The 20440-nt window shown below is 33.4% G+C and overlaps 1 protein-coding gene across 13 annotated transcripts in view; it reads right to left on the bottom strand.

Moving 5' to 3' along the window:
- LOC130446353 (uncharacterized) overlaps positions 1 to 16887 on the bottom strand; it is a 31610-nt gene extending 14723 nt beyond the window's left edge. For 2 of the 13 annotated variants that reach the window (XM_056782568.1, XM_056782557.1), the window contains exons 1-2: positions 16804 to 16856; positions 6951 to 7025 (exon numbers count right to left, since the gene is read on the bottom strand). In XM_056782568.1, coding sequence (XP_056638546.1) covers positions 6951 to 7025; positions 16804 to 16855 — 127 coding nt within the window. In that variant the 5' untranslated portion in view covers position 16856. Of the gene's footprint in view, positions 1 to 6950; positions 8118 to 16666 lie in introns of those variants that run through there. The other 11 variants (XM_056782562.1, XM_056782569.1, XM_056782561.1 and 8 more) reach the window with 11 other exon arrangements.
- Between the last annotated feature and the right edge of the window lie 3553 nt (positions 16888 to 20440).

Genomic DNA, 20440 nt, shown 5'->3' with positions numbered 1-20440 from the left:
CAATGGACTCGAAAGGCAGAACCGGCTCCAAAGAAGGCAAAAATCGGTCATGGCGTCGGTTTTTGGGCATGTGCGTGAGTAAATTTTCATTGGAAAAGGAAAAACTTTCAACGGCGATTATTTTGCAAACTTATTGCAACGTTTGGACCAAGAAATTAAGCAGAAACAGCAGCATTTGGCTAAGAAGAAAGGGTTGTTTCAAATTAAAACCATGCACCAGCTCACTTATCCGTTATTGCTTCTTATTCTTCTTCTTCTTACGTTAGAACTAGGTCCCGTCTTTCATCAATGGTTCGCCAGGAGTAGTTGGGATGTTGAGGAGCAGCTTTCATACCACCTTATAGGTGGTCGTCCAGGAGGTTGAGTTGTGTCTGTTTTCTCTTCCTTGGCATTCTGTCAACATGGTCTCTCCATTCTCCGTTATTGCGATTGCCAAAATGAATGAATTGAAGTTTAAATTGCTACCTCATACACCCTATTCGCCATATTAAGCCTCCTTGGATTATTTTCTGTTCCCAAACATGAAAAAATGGCAAGATTTTCAAACAATGAAAAGGTGCAGTTAATGGCTATTTTGAATATCTGAACATTTGCTCATTTTGGAAAATCTTAGATGTTGCCGAGTCTTAATGATAATAATTATTGAAAAGTTCGTGTTTGCCCATCTCTAGGACTCACTTCGGCAGATCAAATTTTCTTGTGTACTCCTCACACCCCACCATTATAAAAAGGGTATAAAATAAAAACATTTTTCCCCAAATTTTTATTTCTTCAACAAGGTACTTCTGGAATCATCTTCGTATTTCAATTGAGAATCTCCGTTATTCTTAGATCCCACAAGTCGTTAATATCTGATTCTTTGTCACACATTAATAAATCAAATTTTGCTGATCAAATATTTATTCTACGGGATGGAGTATTTTTACTGTTCTTGATATGATATTATAATTAATAATATCTTGTTTACCGAACTTTTAATCTTCTGTTTATTGTTTCATTTCGAATCGATATACCTAGTTAGTCAATTTATTGCGTACACCTGCTTAATGTTAAACTCGATCATTTTTTTTTCAAACAAATGATCCCAATATAAAATTTATGATTTTTCGATTATCATACATTGTAAGTAAATCGATTTTTATATATAAGATGTCCGTTAGAAAAGATGGAAACCGTTATAACCTGATAATCATGTAGTTAAGTGATTCAAAGTGTCCCTTATTTAAGGACCAGGTACTTGAACCCCTTAAACTCATCTTATCTTTTATTAATATGACCGTAAACGATCGTAAATATCCTTATCTACTGATTTTATAATTATTATTGTATACGATGAAATTTAGTATTTAAAGCTGCTTGTACACTGAAACTGGGTTCTTAATAGTTTGATATTCATCGAGTAAGCTAATCTGATTATTGAACCCAAGTTTAATTAGTTATTTTTCGCTTCATAAATCGCTAACGAAACGTGTTTTTTAATTGGCTAAATCTACACGTATTTTGATTAATCATAGTTTACCTGATTTGCCTCATTCTTTTACTTTTTGATCTCAAACTTGAAAAAACTGCTTGATTTTGGTTTAATACAAATGAAGAGTGAAGAGACTGATTCAATTGCCACATTAGAATTAGCAAAACCACTAGTGGGTCTAAAGCTCGTTGTTAATGTGGCCCAAAGTTGAGCTTTTTTGATGTTTTCATCTGTATTTCTTTCTGCGTGCTTATTCTATGATTATTTCGACTTGTTTCAACTCCAACGGTTGATTTTCTTGGGGCAAAGTTGAAATAATGTTTATTAACTAATCCTTGGCGTCAACAGGATTTTTTTCCAAGAAGTAATGCTTAAATTATACATGTGAGTTAAATAAAACTATTTAGAAACTATTAAGAACTCAGTATCAATGTACAAGCTGCCTTAAATACTCAATCTTATTGTATGCAATAACTATAAATAATTATAAAGTAAGGATATTTATAGTTATTTATTTATAAGATAAAAATAAATAATTGAAGACGGGGTTCAAGTTGACAATCTACAAAACTGGCATAAATACGAAATATAAACAGTTCATCGTTTATGACAAAGATAATAAGGTTAGAGTTCATAGTTTGGAATAAGGGACACTTTGAATCACTTAACTAAGAAATGATGTTGGAGATTTAATACTATTAACGCCATCTGTGTGTCATTCTACGAACTATTCAACATAACCTAACATAATACGTTATATAATATATAATTATTGAAAAAAAGTTTATACCTATAATGATATTATTTATATCAAATATAGGAAAAACAATCGTTCCGAAAATATACAAATGAGGAGATTATAGACTATTTTACCAAACATTTTGAATATAACCAGAAACAATGTTTGTTTAAAACAATAAACAGAAGCAACGTATAAAATTTTATGTAGCCATTACTACAAGGTGATATTTATTTTTATAAAACTGTCGGTTAACGTTTTATTTATTCAACAATGACTCGAAATTTTTCATAAAATTACCGTACATAAACGGTGGTTTAATTTAGGTGAAACGTCTTTTGTGAAAACATAAATACAGTAAACCGAGTAATTCGTAAATTAGAGAATGAAATTTATTGATCTGAAACGTACTTTTATTGAGAAACTAGCTTTTACACGCGAAATATCTCACCACTCCTTATAGAAACCTTAAGGATCTGTTAATCATATAGTTAAGTGTTTCAAAGTGTCCCTCAAACCCCATTAACGTATCGTCCATATCCTTATCTATTGATTTTACAGTTATTATTGTATACGATAAGATTTAGTATTTAAGGCAGTTTGTACACTGATACTGGGTTCTTAATAGTTTGACGTTCGTCGTGAACGCTAGTCAGATTATTGATTTATTTATTTTTTTTGCTTAATATATAGTTTTTTACAAAGTTGTGAATTGAGTTATTCAACTCGCAGCTTCGCTCGAATTGAAGCCAATAAATATCAGAGATTATTACAATAGAAATGAATCAATATGATAACTATTTCTCATTGCTTGGCATACAAGTTTCAAAAGCGCTTTTCTAACTGCCCGAAGAGGAGTTTCAGCTGCTCTCTATTCACTTTGTGGCTCTGCTTGGTGTTGTCTTCTCAGCTCTGCGTGAACCGTGGATTCTTGATTTCGAGCTGTACGGGCTCGCGACGAATCTTTGGACGAACCAGATTTCCGCTTCCGATGCATTTTTAAAGAAGAACAGAGTAAAAATTGAAACCAAAGAGTAATATCTAAAATAATGAATAGTATCTAACCACAAACATGACTCCTAGCGTCAAAAATTGAAATATATTTGCCTGCATAGAAGTCGATTGTAAAATTTTGACTTTAACTGTATATTTTTTAAATTATTCATCAGAACAAACGAAAAATGGTGTTTGAAACACAATTTAATATGATTTAAAGTGAGTATAAATTTATGAAAATTAATTTCGACTTACTATGTTTGACATGGTGAAATTAGCAAATTTAGATTTTTTGTTATTAACATAAATAGTGTTATGGACAATTTAAAACCTAACAATTAGTTTCATAATAATGGGTATGACGTCCCCTTGCCCTAATAACATCTCTTATACGATTCGATATAGATCTAAAGGCAGCAACGGGCAAGAAATTTCCTTAAGAAAAAGTGAACAATTTCCTAACCTCAAAATTCATTTTATATTTTGTGGTCAGTTCATAGGCTGCTGGCTTTGCTTTTGGAGTATGATGGGCAGAAAAAGAGCACCTGGGCGATGGTAGGCCAAGCTCCGGCCAGATGGAATAAGGGAAAACATAAGATAACTATCAAATCCTTGCCAAGAAACGTAATATCAGCAGATCAGAAACTCATATCTACGTATACTCATATCAAACGGCTTTAATCGAAATTTCAGTCCAGATCTTGTAGTAACCGCCTCAATAAACACTGCGCGTTTCAAAACAGCAATTTGCAAATCGTTCTTTTGGTTTTCGGCACACTTTCCATCTTCTGTCACTACCGTGGAGGCACAATCTGGTCCCATTTGAGAACAGAACAGATCCCAATTGTTCCAACGTTCAATTCAGATGATATTGTGCAAAATACAAGCGTTCAAGGCCTGGTATTGAGCCTTGGGACACTCCACATTCTATTGGCTTGCAAGAAGACATCGTTGTATCAACACTTACAAGCTGACTTCTGTTGGTAATGTATGAGTTAAACCATGCGAGAACCACAATCGAAAGCCTTGGAAAAATAACAAAAAGTTGTTGCAGTGGAGCGATGGTTGTTTAAGCTGGAGTAATTGTGTAATTGTAATTTAAAAACCCAAATGGGTCTTATAAACGCTTCTTATGGTCCTTCAAGTACGAATTGATTCAGTATATTTATAGTGCGATCAAAATTAGCTGTACAAATAGGTAATTTCACGTTTGCTACCCTTAATGTTAAACTCGATCATTTTTTTGAAAAAAAAAATGATCCCAATATAAAATTTATGATTTTTCGATTATCATACATTGTAAGTAAATCGATTTTTATATATAAGATGTCCGTTAGAAAAGATGGAAACCGTTATAACCTGATAATCATGTTGTTAAGTGATTCAAAGTGTCCCTTATTTAAGGACTAGGTACTTGAACCCCTTAAACTCATCTTATCTTTTATTAATATGACCGTAAACGATCGTAAATATCCTTATCTACTGATTTTATAATTATTATTGTATACGATGAAATTTAGTATTTAAAGCTGCTTGTACACTGAAACTGGGTTCTTAATAGTTTGATATTCATCGAGTAAGCTAATCTGATTATTGAAACCAAGTTTAATTAGTTATTTTTCGCTTCATAAATCGCTAACGAAACGTGTTTTTTAATTGGCTAAAATTACACGTATTTTGATTAATCATAGTTTATCATTTCCCTCATTCTTTTACTTTTTTATCTAAAAATTGCTTGATTTTGGTTTAATACAAATGAAGAGTTGATTAAAGAGACATTTTTATTGAAAATTTATACCTCCGAAATACGAGACTGATTCAATTGCCTCATTAGAATCAGCAAAACCACCAGCCCGTTGTTAATGTAGCCCAAAGATGAACTTTTTTGATGTTTGCATCTGTATTTATTTCTGCGTGCTTATTCTATGATTATTTAAACAGAACTTCGTTGTAGTTAGTAATTTTTTCTCGTTGTGATTCGATTTAAGAACATCCATTCACTTGAACACACTTAGATTCAGTTAAAAATTTTGTTACAAGGAAATAATTTGGTTAGTTATGTCTCTCCACCGACATATTCACATATTTAAGTTTATTGTTTTCGTTTCGAAAACCTTCTGTCAACGTCACGGTTATCAGAGCTTAAAATGTTGGCTGGGTGATCGCCAAACGAAATCCATTTCGTATTCAAATTAAAAAGTCAGCAACACTTGGTTCGGGTTTATTAAACGTTTGCGCCGCCGTTAAAACATTTTGATTAATTTTGTTATAAAATTTCATTCTTTCATTTTTACGATGTTTCAAGTGGCTATTATAAATATTATTTTCGAATTGGAAATAAAGAAAATTTCAAGAATAAGCACAAATCGGAGCACATAAAATATGAATGTCTACCGAGTATCATTGTACGAGGTGTAGCTATAAATGTCTTTTACTTGAGTTGTGAAACAAATAACATTTAAATGGCTGTCACTTTTTTCTGTCTAATCCAAATGTCATGAAATGTCAAACATAGTTTTTTGAAGGTTAGTACTTCATAAACGTCATATGGATTTGACAATGGCGGTGTCATCTGTATGTCAGTCACACGACTTATTGAACGATGTAATAAAATGACAAGTTTCAAGTTTTTTATGATATCCCGCGTGGTTTATATATAATATAGAGGTTAGTTGGGATATATGTGAATGGAATGAGGACATATTAATGTGGAGTGAGGGATATTTTAGATTTGGCCCTGATATAGGAACATGGTGGTTCAGAGGTTACAGGAAAACCGTAAATAAAACGGCAGCATCGATGATGCATATACAATATAGTAGTTTATATGCCCAAACTAAAATTAGGGTGTAAAGGGGATGATAAGGAGGCTTTTGGTAAACTGAGCAATCGGCAAATACTTACAGAACTCTATACTACAATATTAGATATTTTATTGCTATTGAAATCCGTTTTACATCATAAAATAAAAGGATGTCAGTAAATGTCGGAACATCAAACGTGTAGGAACCGTAGGTTCGGTATATACAAATGAATTATACATTTTTCCAGTCGAATGATTAATTATTATTTGGAAAAATTCCAAAATTGATTGATATTGTTAAGTAATCCACCATGCGGAACAAATCGACGACCTAATACGTTTTAAAATATGATTCTCTTTATTGTTACATCGCCACGTAAAAGTTTTTTATTGCTATTCAAACGTGCCGTAATTAATTTAAATTATTACCAATAAAGAAAACTATCAAAGTGTCAAAACTTGTATTAGTTTCGCAATTCGTTTTAAATGAGATATTTCAAAGCCGTTTTTGCAAAAACCAATCAATAAAACATAAATTTCTGTAATTTCTTACACCTTTTGATATGTTTATGTTCCTAAATCTTCTCGATTTTAGGTTGAATTGACGTTTCTATCTTTAAAACAACTAATTTTGAATTAGAAGAGTCCTAAAATCAAAAAGATATTTTATTTACCACTGTTATTGTACGAGGATGGTTCCAGAAGTATCTGGCCTGACCTAGAGGAGGTGGTAGTTTCTTGAAAATATATTAGAAAGTACACAATCTATACAGTATATGTTTGAAGTATACATAAGTATTCGAAAGCTTGGAATTTATTAGAGTTAGTACACTTTGGTGTTTAATTTTGCTACAATCCCACTACGATATATACGCACTAGACGAAATCTCATACCGCTCAACACCTGTAAAGGAACATTTTAAAATAAGAAAACTACTTACTGATTTTCCTTTGAGAATCCATTCCTTTAAAGAAATTGAAGTCATCGATATGTACGTGTTGATATTCACTAAAATCTTTTACATTGGTTTTAAAATGTCGAAAATTCTATGGCCCAACTCCAAGTCTCTACTCTAAATATACACATCACCATTGTGCTAACATTTGTTTGCTATATTGTAGTTTTTTTTTCAAGAAAACAACAACTAATTGTTATAATAGTGAATGGTTCATTTAGTAAATGCAAAACGCTGTCCACGGTAATTTCGATTTCAAAAGTAGATCGTTCTCACTGGACGTGAATCAATTTATAATAATATTGATAATATAACGGTTGTCCTAATAATATCTATCCCGGAATGTTGCCGAAAATGATAATCAAATCCATCATTTATCAATAGAATTGCTTCTAACCTAGCACAAAGGATTGAAGAATCCTCCAAATACCGCTTGGATCATTGAGTCGAAATCTAGGATTTACCTTTTAATCTGTATTCAACCGTATGAACCTATCGATGAATGAAGGATTCCCGCTGTAGGTTCGAGTCCTGTCAGCGGTTAATAGGTTTAAAGTATATTCAAGTCTTAAAAAAAATAATGAGTAACTTTAAGAGTCACAATCTCTTCTGAAATAAAATTAAGAATGCCAAGGTGTTGGTTTATAAACGAATCCTCAAGATCTGCTGGAGCGCTTCGGTAAAAAATGAAGAAGTACTCAGATTGACTCGACTTAATGAGTGACGATTCTAGATCCAAATCCACAAAGCGGTACTGAATGATCGTCAACTGAAAGTGGGCGAACTAGGCATTTCAAAAAGTGCGGTACATCGCAGATTAACAGAAAATTTCAAAATGAGGAAGCTGTGGGTAGGATGGGTGCAGTGGTTTGCTCAAAATTTGACAATTTTTTATCGAAATTTGCGCCGTTTCATGACCGTGGATGAAACGTGAGTCCATCACTTCACACCCGAAACAAAAGAACATTAAAAATAAGGTAGAACCGGCTCCAAAGAATGCAAAGATCGTTCCATCTTCAAGCAAGGTCATGGCGTCGGTTTTTCGGGATTCGCGTGGGATAATTTTCATTGAATATCTTGAAAAAGTAAAAACTGTCAACGGTGAGTATGACGCAAAGATATGACAAAGTTTTAGCAAAGAAATCAAGCTAAAACGGCCCCATTTGGTTAAGCAGTGTTTTATCAAGAAAATTCTTGAAAAAGGCAAAACTATTAAAAACGAGTATTATATGGATGTTTTAGCGGAGAAATTAAACAAAAACGGCCCCATGTGGCTAAGGAGCAAGTGTTTTATCAAGAAAATTCTTGAAAAAAGGCAAAACTATTAACTACTTGCTCCTTTGGCTAAGGAGCAAGTGTTTTATCAAGAAAATTCTTGAAAAAAGACAAAACTATTAAAAACGAGTATTATATGGATGTTTTAGCGGAGAAATTAAACAAAAACGGCCCCATGTGGCTAAGGAGCAAGTGTTTTATCAAGAAAATTCTTGAAAAAAGGCAAAACTATTAACTACTTGCTCCTTTGGCTAAGGAGCAAGTGTTTTATCAAGAAAATTCTTGAAAAAGGCAAAACTATTAAAAACGAGTATTATATGGATGTTTTAGCGGAGAAATTAAACAAAAACGGCCCCATGTGGCTAAGGAGCAAGTGTTTTATCAAGAAAATTCTTGAAAAAAGGCAAAACTATTAACTACTTGCTCCTTTGGCTAAGGAGCAAGTGTTTTATCAAGAAAATTCTTGAAAAAAGACAAAACTATTAACTACTTGCTCCTTTGGCTAAGGAGCAAGTGTTTTATCAAGAAAATTCTGGAAAAAAGGCAAAACTATTAACTACTTGCTCCTTTGGCTAAGGAGCAAGTGTTTTATCAAGAAAATTCTTGAAAAAAGGCAAAACTATTAAAAACGAGTATTATATGGACGTTTTAGCGGAGAAATTAAGCAAAAACGGCCCCATTTGGCTAAGGAGCAAGTGTTTTATCAAGAAAATTCTTGAAAAAAGGCAAAACTATTAAAAACGAGTATTATATGGACGTTTTAGCGGAGAAATTAAACAAAAACGTCCCCATTTGGCTAAGGAGCAAGTGTTTTATCAAGAAAATTCTTGAAAAAAGACAAAACTATTAACTACTTGCTCCTTTTGCTAAGGAGCAAGTGTTTTATCAAGAAAATTCTTGAAAAAAGGCAAAACTATTAACTACTTGCTCCTTTGGCTAAGGAGCAAGTGTTTTATCAAGAAAATTCTTGAAAAAAGGCAAAACTATTAAAAACGAGTATTATATGGACGTTTTAGCGGAGAAATTAAGCAAAAACGGCCCCATTTGGCTAAGGAGCAAGTGTTTTATCAAGAAAATTCTTGAAAAAAGGCAAAACTATTAAAAACGAGTATTATATGGACGTTTTAGCGGAGAAATTAAACAAAAACGTCCCCATTTGGCTAAGGAGCAAGTGTTTTATCAAGAAAATTCTTGAAAAAAGGCAAAACTATTAAAAACGAGTATTATATGGACGTTTTAGCGGAGAAATTAAACAAAAACGTCCCCATTTGGCTAAGGAGCAAGTGTTTTATCAAGAAAATTCTTGAAAAAAGGCAAAACTATTAAAAACGAGTATTATATGGACGTTTTAGCGGAGAAATTAAACAAAAACGTCCCCATTTGGCTAAGGAGCAAGTGTTTTATCAAGAAAATTCTTGAAAAAAGGCAAAACTATTAAAAACGAGTATTATATGGACGTTTTAGCGGAGAAATTGAACAAAAACGTCCCCATTTGGCTAAGGAGCAAGTGTTTTATCAAGAAAATTCTTGAAAAAAGGCAAAACTATTAAAAACGAGTATTATATGGACGTTTTAGCGGAGAAATTAAACAAAAACGTCCCCATTTGGCTAAGGAGCAAGTGTTTTATCAAGAAAATTCTTGAAAAAAGGCAAAACTATTAAAAACGAGTATTATATGGACGTTTTAGCGGAGAAATTAAACAAAAACGTCCCCATTTGGCTAAGGAGCAAGTGTTTTATCAAGAAAATTCTTGAAAAAAGGCAAAACTATTAAAAACGAGTATTATATGGACGTTTTAGCGGAGAAATTAAACAAAAACGTCCCCATTTGGCTAAGGAGCAAGTGTTTTATCAAGAAAATTCTTGAAAAAAGACAAAACTATTAACTACTTGCTCCTTTTGCTAAGGAGCAAGTGTTTTATCAAGAAAATTCTTGAAAAAAGGCAAAACTATTAACTACTTGCTCCTTTGGCTAAGGAGCAAGTGTTTTATCAAGAAAATTCTTGAAAAAAGGCAAAACTATTAAAAACGAGTATTATATGGACGTTTTAGCGGAGAAATTAAGCAAAAACGGCCCCATTTGGCTAAAGAGCAAGTGTTTTATCAAGAAAATTCTTGAAAAAAGGCAAAACTATTAAAAACGAGTATTATATGGACGTTTTAGCGGAGAAATTAAACAAAAACGTCCCCATTTGGCTAAGGAGCAAGTGTTTTATCAAGAAAATTCTTGAAAAAAGGCAAAACTATTAAAAACGAGTATTATATGGACGTTTTAGCGGAGAAATTAAACAAAAACGTCCCCATTTGGCTAAGGAGCAAGTGTTTTATCAAGAAAATTCTTGAAAAAAGGCAAAACTATTAAAAACGAGTATTATATGGACGTTTTAGCGGAGAAATTAAACAAAAACGTCCCCATTTGGCTAAGGAGCAAGTGTTTTATCAAGAAAATTCTTGAAAAAAGGCAAAACTATTAAAAACGAGTATTATATGGACGTTTTAGCGGAGAAATTAAACAAAAACGTCCCCATTTGGCTAAGGAGCAAGTGTTTTATCAAGAAAATTCTTGAAAAAAGGCAAAACTATTAAAAACGAGTATTATATGGACGTTTTAGCGGAGAAATTGAACAAAAACGTCCCCATTTGGCTAAGGAGCAAGTGTTTTATCAAGAAAATTCTTGAAAAAAGGCAAAACTATTAAAAACGAGTATTATATGGACGTTTTAGCGGAGAAATTAAACAAAAACGTCCCCATTTGGCTAAGGAGCAAGTGTTTTATCAAGAAAATTCTTGAAAAAAGGCAAAACTATTAAAAACGAGTATTATATGGACGTTTTAGCGGAGAAATTAAACAAAAACGTCCCCATTTGGCTAAGGAGCAAGTGTTTTATCAAGAAAATTCTTGAAAAAAGGCAAAACTATTAAAAACGAGTATTATATGGACGTTTTAGCGGAGAAATTAAACAAAAACGTCCCCATTTGGCTAAGGAGCAAGTGTTTTATCAAGAAAATTCTTGAAATAAGGCAAAACTATTAAAAACGAGTATTATATGGACGTTTTAGCGGAGAAATTAAACAAAAACGTCCCCATTTGGCTAAGGAGCAAGTGTTTTATCAAGAAAATTCTTGAAAAAAGGCAAAACTATTAAAAACGAGTATTATATGGACGTTTTAGCGGAGAAATTAAACAAAAACGGCCCCATTTGGCTAAGGAGCAAGTGTTTTATCAAGAAAATTCTTGAAAAAAGGCAAAACTATTAAAAACGAGTATTATATGGACGTTTTAGTGGAGAAATTAAACAAAAACGTCCCCATTTGGCTAAGGAGCAAGTGTTTTATCAAAAAAATTCTTGAAAAAAGGCAAAACTATTAAAAACGAGTATTATATGGACGTTTTAGCGGAGAAATTAAACAAAAACGTCCCCATTTGGCTAAGGAGCAAGTGTTTTATCAAGAAAATTCTTGAAATAAGGCAAAACTATTAAAAACGAGTATTATATGGACGTTTTAGCGGAGAAATTAAACAAAAACGTCCCCATTTGGCTAAGGAGCAAGTGTTTTATCAAGAAAATTCTTGAAAAAAGGCAAAACTATTAAAAACGAGTATTATATGGACGTTTTAGCGGAGAAATTAAACAAAAACGTCCCCATTTGGCTAAGGAGCAAGTGTTTTATCAAGAAAATTCTTGAAAAAAGGCAAAACTATTAACTACTTGCTCCTTTGGCTAAGGAGCAAGTGTTTTATCAAGAAAATTCTTGAAAAAAGACAAAACTATTAACTACTTGCTCCTTTGGCTAAGGAGCAAGTGTTTTATCAAGAAAATTCTTGAAAAAAGGCAAAACTATTAACTACTTGCTCCTTTGGCTAAGGAGCAAGTGTTTTATCAAGAAAATTCTTGAAAAAAGGCAAAACTATTAAAAACGAGTATTATATGGACGTTTTAGCGGAGAAATTAAGCAAAAACGGCCCCATTTGGCTAAGGAGCAAGTGTTTTATCAAGAAAATTCTTGAAAAAAGGCAAAACTATTAAAAACGAGTATTATATGGACGTTTTAGCGGAGAAATTAAACAAAAACGTCCCCATTTGGCTAAGGAGCAAGTGTTTTATCAAGAAAATTCTTGAAAAAAGACAAAACTATTAACTACTTGCTCCTTTTGCTAAGGAGCAAGTGTTTTATCAAGAAAATTCTTGAAAAAAGGCAAAACTATTAACTACTTGCTCCTTTGGCTAAGGAGCAAGTGTTTTATCAAGAAAATTCTTGAAAAAAGGCAAAACTATTAAAAACGAGTATTATATGGACGTTTTAGCGGAGAAATTAAGCAAAAACGGCCCCATTTGGCTAAAGAGCAAGTGTTTTATCAAGAAAATTCTTGAAAAAAGGCAAAACTATTAAAAACGAGTATTATATGGACGTTTTAGCGGAGAAATTAAACAAAAACGTCCCCATTTGGCTAAGGAGCAAGTGTTTTATCAAGAAAATTCTTGAAAAAAGGCAAAACTATTAAAAACGAGTATTATATGGACGTTTTAGCGGAGAAATTAAACAAAAACGTCCCCATTTGGCTAAGGAGCAAGTGTTTTATCAAGAAAATTCTTGAAAAAAGGCAAAACTATTAAAAACGAGTATTATATGGACGTTTTAGCGGAGAAATTAAACAAAAACGTCCCCATTTGGCTAAGGAGCAAGTGTTTTATCAAGAAAATTCTTGAAATAAGGCAAAACTATTAAAAACGAGTATTATATGTACGTTTTAGCGGAGAAATTAAACAAAAACGTCCCCATTTGGCTAAGGAGCAAGTGTTTTATCAAGAAAATTCTTGAAAAAAGGCAAAACTATTAAAAACGAGTATTATATGGACGTTTTAGTGGAGAAATTAAACAAAAACGTCCCCATTTGGCTAAGGAGCAAGTGTTTTATCAAGAAAATTCTTGAAAAAAGGCAAAACTATTAAAAACGAGTATTATATGGACGTTTTAGTGGAGAAATTAAACAAAAACGTCCCCATTTGGCTAAGGAGCAAGTGTTTTATCAAGAAAATTCTTGAAAAAAGGCAAAACTATTAAAAACGAGTATTATATGGACGTTTTAGTGGAGAAATTAAACAAAAACGTCCCCATTTGGCTAAGGAGCAAGTGTTTTATCAAGAAAATTCTTGAAATAAGGCAAAACTATTAAAAACGAGTATTATATGTACGTTTTAGCGGAGAAATTAAACAAAAACGTCCCCATTTGGCTAAGGAGCAAGTGTTTTATCAAGAAAATTCTTGAAAAAAGGCAAAACTATTAAAAACGAGTATTATATGGACGTTTTAGCGGAGAAATTAAGCAAAAACGGCCCCATTTGGCTAAGGAGCAAGTGTTTTATCAAGAAAATTCTTGAAAAAAGGCAAAACTATTAAAAACGAGTATTATATGGACGTTTTAGCGGAGAAATTAAACAAAAACGTCCCCATTTGGCTAAGGAGCAAGTGTTTTATCAAGAAAATTCTTGAAAAAAGACAAAACTATTAACTACTTGCTCCTTTTGCTAAGGAGCAAGTGTTTTATCAAGAAAATTCTTGAAAAAAGGCAAAACTATTAACTACTTGCTCCTTTGGCTAAGGAGCAAGTGTTTTATCAAGAAAATTCTTGAAAAAAGGCAAAACTATTAAAAACGAGTATTATATGGACGTTTTAGCGGAGAAATTAAGCAAAAACGGCCCCATTTGGCTAAAGAGCAAGTGTTTTATCAAGAAAATTCTTGAAAAAAGGCAAAACTATTAAAAACGAGTATTATATGGACGTTTTAGCGGAGAAATTAAACAAAAACGTCCCCATTTGGCTAAGGAGCAAGTGTTTTATCAAGAAAATTCTTGAAAAAAGGCAAAACTATTAAAAACGAGTATTATATGGACGTTTTAGCGGAGAAATTAAACAAAAACGTCCCCATTTGGCTAAGGAGCAAGTGTTTTATCAAGAAAATTCTTGAAAAAAGGCAAAACTATTAAAAACGAGTATTATATGGACGTTTTAGCGGAGAAATTAAACAAAAACGTCCCCATTTGGCTAAGGAGCAAGTGTTTTATCAAGAAAATTCTTGAAATAAGGCAAAACTATTAAAAACGAGTATTATATGTACGTTTTAGCGGAGAAATTAAACAAAAACGTCCCCATTTGGCTAAGGAGCAAGTGTTTTATCAAGAAAATTCTTGAAAAAAGGCAAAACTATTAAAAACGAGTATTATATGGACGTTTTAGTGGAGAAATTAAACAAAAACGTCCCCATTTGGCTAAGGAGCAAGTGTTTTATCAAGAAAATTCTTGAAAAAAGGCAAAACTATTAACTACTTGCTCCTTTGGCTAAGGAGCAAGTGTTTTATCAAGAAAATTCTTGAAAAAAGACAAAACTATTAACTACTTGCTCCTTTGGCTAAGGAGCAAGTGTTTTATCAAAAAAATTCTTGAAAAAAGGCAAAACTATTAAAAACGAGTATTATATGAACTTATTGCAACGTTTAAGCAAAGAAATCAAGCAAAAACGGCCCCATTTGGCTGAGAAGAAAATGTTGTTAAGACAATGCACCAGCTCACACATCCGTTATTGCAATGGCCAAAGTTTGAGTGGCTACCTCATGCACCCTATTCACCAGATTTAGCCCCCTCGGATTATTTTCTGTTGTTAGACTTGAAAAAAATGGCTTGTTGGTAGAATGAAGAGGTGATATAGTTAATGGCTATTTTGAGGAGCTAGACAATTCTGAACATCGCCGGGGAAAGAGTATGTGCTAAACTTCTGGGACCATCCTCGTGGGTAACTAAGAACTGCCGTCGGTCGTATCTTAATAATGTATCATATTACAACTTTCAGGAAAAGAAAATCATAACAAAAAAGGCACCGAGAAATACGTGGAAATTATATTCAAAATTTTAGTTGTCCAGCAATTGCAATATATAAATTCTTCAAATGGCTGGTTCTTCATCAACCTACTAGTCCTTTGATAAAAAACTCCTACCATCTCCAAACGACACCAAGTATATAAAAATCAGCTAAGCAGAATCAGACTTTTTCACGCTAACTCCACCTCTTATCTGAAGAGATAGACTAAAGATTGTAATCCAGATATATATTGCTCAAAGCCATTTTTGCATGGCAAAATATTTGGAAAAAGAGGTCCAGAAAGAAGACGAACATCCTGACTTAGAACCTCAGAACTTGGTTCAGTAAAATCTCCCCTTAACTCTTTCACATTGCTGTTGATAGAATAAAAAGATGATTTCCAACATTCGCAAGGGATGGGCACCACAAGAAGAAGAAGAAAACACGAGGAAAACAAATTGCAAACTTATTGGAAGTGTCAGTGTGAAGTTTGACGTCAAAAAAGTAAACCAGAGTCACGCAATAAATTGGAAGAAAAAGATGTCCACCGAAATGGTAAGATATGATTAATATCCTTGGTGATCAATATCCTTCATATGCGACCGTGAAAAATTGGACTGCAAGCTCCAAAAGATGTAAATTTTCCATTGAAGATGATGACAAATTGGGAAGGCCAGTTTATGTGTCAGTCCTCGAAACGTCGAATTGGGCTAAAACGGTTATATTGGACATGAGAAAATTGTTGCAAAATGGATCCTCAATAAGCGTGCAAAGTTAGAAGCATCGATCTGTGCTCGATTTGAAAACGATGTAGACTTCTTAAACCGAATTGTTACTATCGATGAGACTTGGGTACATTTCTACGATCCAGAAACAAAGCATCAATCTATGGAATGACGACACTCTGGTTCTCCACGACCTAAGAAGTTTCGTGTCCAAAAATCTGCTGGAAAAGTTCTTCCTTCATTTTTTTGGGACTGCCATGGACTAACCATGATTGATTTTTTGGATGAGGGTAGAACAATAACTAGATATTACTATTCGACGACAAAAATTAAAGAGAAAAAACGCGGAAAGCTATCCAAAGATATTTTGGTTTTTGCAGGACAACGCCCCTGCACACAAATCACATGTTCCCATGCAAAAAATTCGTGATTTGGAGTTTGAATTATTAGAACATCCCCCTTATTCACCAGATTTGGATCCGTCCGACTATCATCTCTTTCCTCAACTGAAAAAAAGTTTAAAAGGTCGTAAATTTTCTTCCTACGAGGAGGTAATAAAAACTATGGAGGTCTGGTTTGCAAAGCAAGATAAAACATTTTTTTTAAGGTTTTGAGACGTTGCAGGTTCGCTGTAATAAATGTATCCAATTAAGAGGAGAACATGTTGAGTAATAAAATATTTTGACATTGAAATTTTGTTTGGTTCTATAGTTCTATAGGCTAGGAATTTATCCTCGTAGACTATGTCATAGTTAGTAAAGATTTGTAAGATTACTTTCTGGATTAAGAATGATCGAAAAAAATCCCAGCTAGTTAATGTGTATATTAAAAGTAAAAAACTTACTAATTTGCCATATTTAAAACAAAAAAAGCCACTTTGACATTGAAACAATCGTAGATGCGTGAATGTTTAAGAAAAATTGATAAGAATTTGAATAATCCACCATGAGATTGACCTAAATTCGAACCCATCGAAATTACCTGTGGTTAAGCCTCGCGAAATCGATTCTTGTCTCAAATCACACCTTGCCATGAGCGAATCGCGCGAAGCACTGCATAGTCGTTCGCGTATGTTGATCGCCTTTTTTTACATGTCGTTATTATCCAGCACGCGACGCCGAGTGACGTCACAGCGTCGCCCGCCTATCGACGTCGAGTTTAGCCTAGTTTGAAACGGTAGGAGGATCGACGAGGCATGGTGAAGTATCTAGGTCGACGGAAGGGATGGAATTGGAGTATAAGGGTGAAATAACGGAATGTAGGACAAGTTCAAGGTAAATACAATATAGCACGAATGTACATTTTTTTTGTTTCCGGGAATGTAGTGAATTTTTATTATTCATGGAATTTTGAAGAAATTATGACTCTCGGATTGGTGCTAAGAGGGGAATATGTACAACAAAAAAATTCTTTTGCTTCATATTTCTAATAGTTACAAAAATTGCTAACAAATGAGATTGAGCAATTTTAAATGAAAAAGTAAACAATTATTTTACGTTTTAAGCCTACGAAGCTTAATTTGTCTAGTAGAATGTAACCCCAGAGGTAACCACGTGGAGGTGACTGCTTATTGAGCTCCTCCATGTCCCCGCCCTACCACCCAACCTACGTCAAAACCTATAACATCTCTATAAGGCTATAAGGCTATTAAAATTTACTGTTAGCTGTTGAAATTCATATTCCTTTTCATCATTAAAAGGTTGCATTAAAGTTTGGGACTTCATATTTGCTTTTATAAAGCCATATCTTCGGCCGGACCAACTTACGAACGAAGAAGCCTCAGTTACATACTTAATGCTTGTAACAATAGCTAAAAGCAGCGTTTCAACTTGCAATTCGACCTCAAGAGTATCCACGAACTCTCCTCTGTGTTCCAGGCACGAAACAATCACCTGCAGTCCCAAGCCATCGACGAGCTTTGATGAGAATGTTAGCAAGTCCATGGGGCTTCAATATATTATAAATGAAATAATAGTCAGCAACCCCAGGTCATCGACTGGTCGCGATCCAGATATTATTCAAAGTGTCAAAAGAGAATACAAAAAACGCGAAAAAGGAAAAGAAAAAAATTAAAATCAACTTTAAAACTGCAATAGAAGATATGGGGGATGAAAACAAAGGTGGAAAAGCCAAAGGAAAAAAGAGAATGTAGGCCAGAGAAGTAAAAGCCAAAAACAAAGGAGAAAATAAAGCTGAGAAAAAAAAGCCATCAGAAAAAACTACTTGCGTAGCTTGGAAGACAACCACGAGGACTGGATACAGTTCTTGAGTTCTTGCTTTCAGTATTCTTCGCAATCCAGGTTATCTTAAAAGCTTGGTGATGCAGCACCGGTAAATACTAGGAACGAAATGATTGATGGAATAAACTTCAATTGTGACGCCATAAGACAGAATCTTTGAATGCTCTTCCAAATAAATTCCGGAAGTGTGTAGATAATAGTTTAGAATTATTTATTCCATCTTACATAGACATACGTTATCATCCATTAAAAATTCATACTAGCTGAATGTTTAAATTAGAAAATATACTTAAATATAAGTTCTGATTTCCCAACTTTAGAAGCCTATAATTTAGAAGCGAGTGTGATCGTATGAGAAAATTTTTTCTATATACACACGATTTTTTTTTATATACGTCTAACAACGTTTTCTCAATTCGATTTGCCATGTAATCTCCCCTATATTACCGATAATGGTAAACATTAGTTTCCCTCTCGGGTCAAATCGAAACAAAAATTATTACTACCAAAAATTACCACCAACCATTGACGAATGAAAAAGAGGGAACCACGTTTCGCCGATGTATTCCCAGCTAAGAATTGACTTCTAAAAATCTACGTTTCGCCGATGTATTCCCAGCTTAAGATTTGTCTTTAAAAAATCTCCGTTTCGCCGATGTATTCCCAGCTTAAGAATTGGCTTTTCAAAATCTACGTTTCGTCGATGTATTCCCAGCTTAAGAATTGGCTTTTCAAAATCTACAATTCGCCGATGTATTCCCAGCTTAGGATTTAGTTTTTAAAAATCTACGTTTCGCCGATGTATTCCCAGCTTAAGATTTAGTTTTTAAAAATCTACGTTTCGCCGATGTATTCCCAGCTTAAGATTTAGTTTTTAAAAATCTACGTTTCGCCGATGTATTCCCAGCTTAAGATTTAGTTTTTAAAAATCTACGTTTCGCCGATGTATTCCCAGCTTAAGATTTGGCTTTTAAAATTCTACAATTCGCCGATGTATTCCCAACTTAAGATTTAGTTTTTAAAAATCTACGTTTCGCCGATGTACTCCCAGCTTAAGAATTCGTTTTTAAAAATCTACGTTTCGCCGATGTATTCCCATCTTAAGATTTAGCTTTTAAAATTCTACGTTTCGCCGATGTATTCCCATCTTAAGATTTAGCTTTTAAAATTCTACGTTTCGCCGATGTATTCCCATCTTAAGATTTAGCTTTTAAAATTCTACGTTTCGCCGATGTATTCCCATCTTAAGATTTAGCTTTTAAAATTCTACGTTTCGCCGATGTACTCCCATCTTAAGATTTAGCTTTTAAAATTCTACGTTTCGCCGATGTATTCCCATCTTAAGATTTAGCTTTTAAAATTCTACGTTTCGCCGATGTATTCCCATCTTAAGATTTAGCTTTTAAAATTCTACGTTTCGCCGATGTATTCCCATCTTAAGATTTAGCTTTTAAAAATCTACGTTTCGCCGATGTATTCCCATCTTAAGATTTAGCTTTTAAAATTCTACGTTTCGCCGATGTATTCCCATCTTAAGATTTAGCTTTTAAAAATCTACGTTTCGCCGATGTATTCCCATCTTAAGATTTAGCTTTTAAAATTCTACGTTTCGCCGATGTATTCCCATCTTAAGATTTAGCTTTTAAAAATCTACGTTTCGCCGATGTATTCCCAACTTAAGATTTAGTTTTTAAAATTCTACGTTTCGCCGATGTATTCCCATCTTAAGATTTAGCTTTTAAAAATCTACGTTTCGCCGATGTATTCCCATCTTAAGATTTAGCTTTTAAAATTCTACGTTTCGCCGATGTATTCCCATCTTAAGATTTAGCTTTTAAAAATCTACGTTTCGCCGATGTATTCCCATCTTAAGATTTAGCTTTTAAAATTCTACGTTTCGCCGATGTATTCCCATCTTAAGATTTAGCTTTTAAAAATCTACGTTTCGCCGATGTATTCCCAACTTAAGATTTAGTTTTTAAAATTCTACGTTTCGCCGATGTATTCCCAACTTAAGAATTCGTTTTTAAAAATCTACGTTTCGCCGATGTATTCCCAGCTTAAGATTTGGCTTTTAAAAATCTACGTTTCGCCGATGTATTCCCAGCTTAAGAATTCGTTTTTAAAAATCTACGTTTCGCCGATGTATTCCCAACTTAAGATTTAGCTTTTAAAATTCTACGTTTCGCCGATGTATTCCCATCTTAAGATTTAGCTTTTAAAAATCTACGTTTCGCCGATGTATTCCCATCTTAAGATTTAGCTTTTAAAAATCTACGTTTCGCCGATGTATTCCCATCTTAAGATTTAGCTTTTAAAATTCTACGTTTCGCCGATGTATTCCCATCTTAAGATTTAGCTTTTAAAAATCTACGTTT

Source organism: Diorhabda sublineata, chromosome 7 (genome assembly GCF_026230105.1).
Source record: "Diorhabda sublineata isolate icDioSubl1.1 chromosome 7, icDioSubl1.1, whole genome shotgun sequence".
Taxonomy (NCBI): Eukaryota; Metazoa; Arthropoda; class Insecta; order Coleoptera; family Chrysomelidae; genus Diorhabda; species Diorhabda sublineata.
The sequence above is the reverse complement of the archived record's forward strand: the minus strand, read 5'-3'. Positions and strand labels throughout refer to the sequence as shown.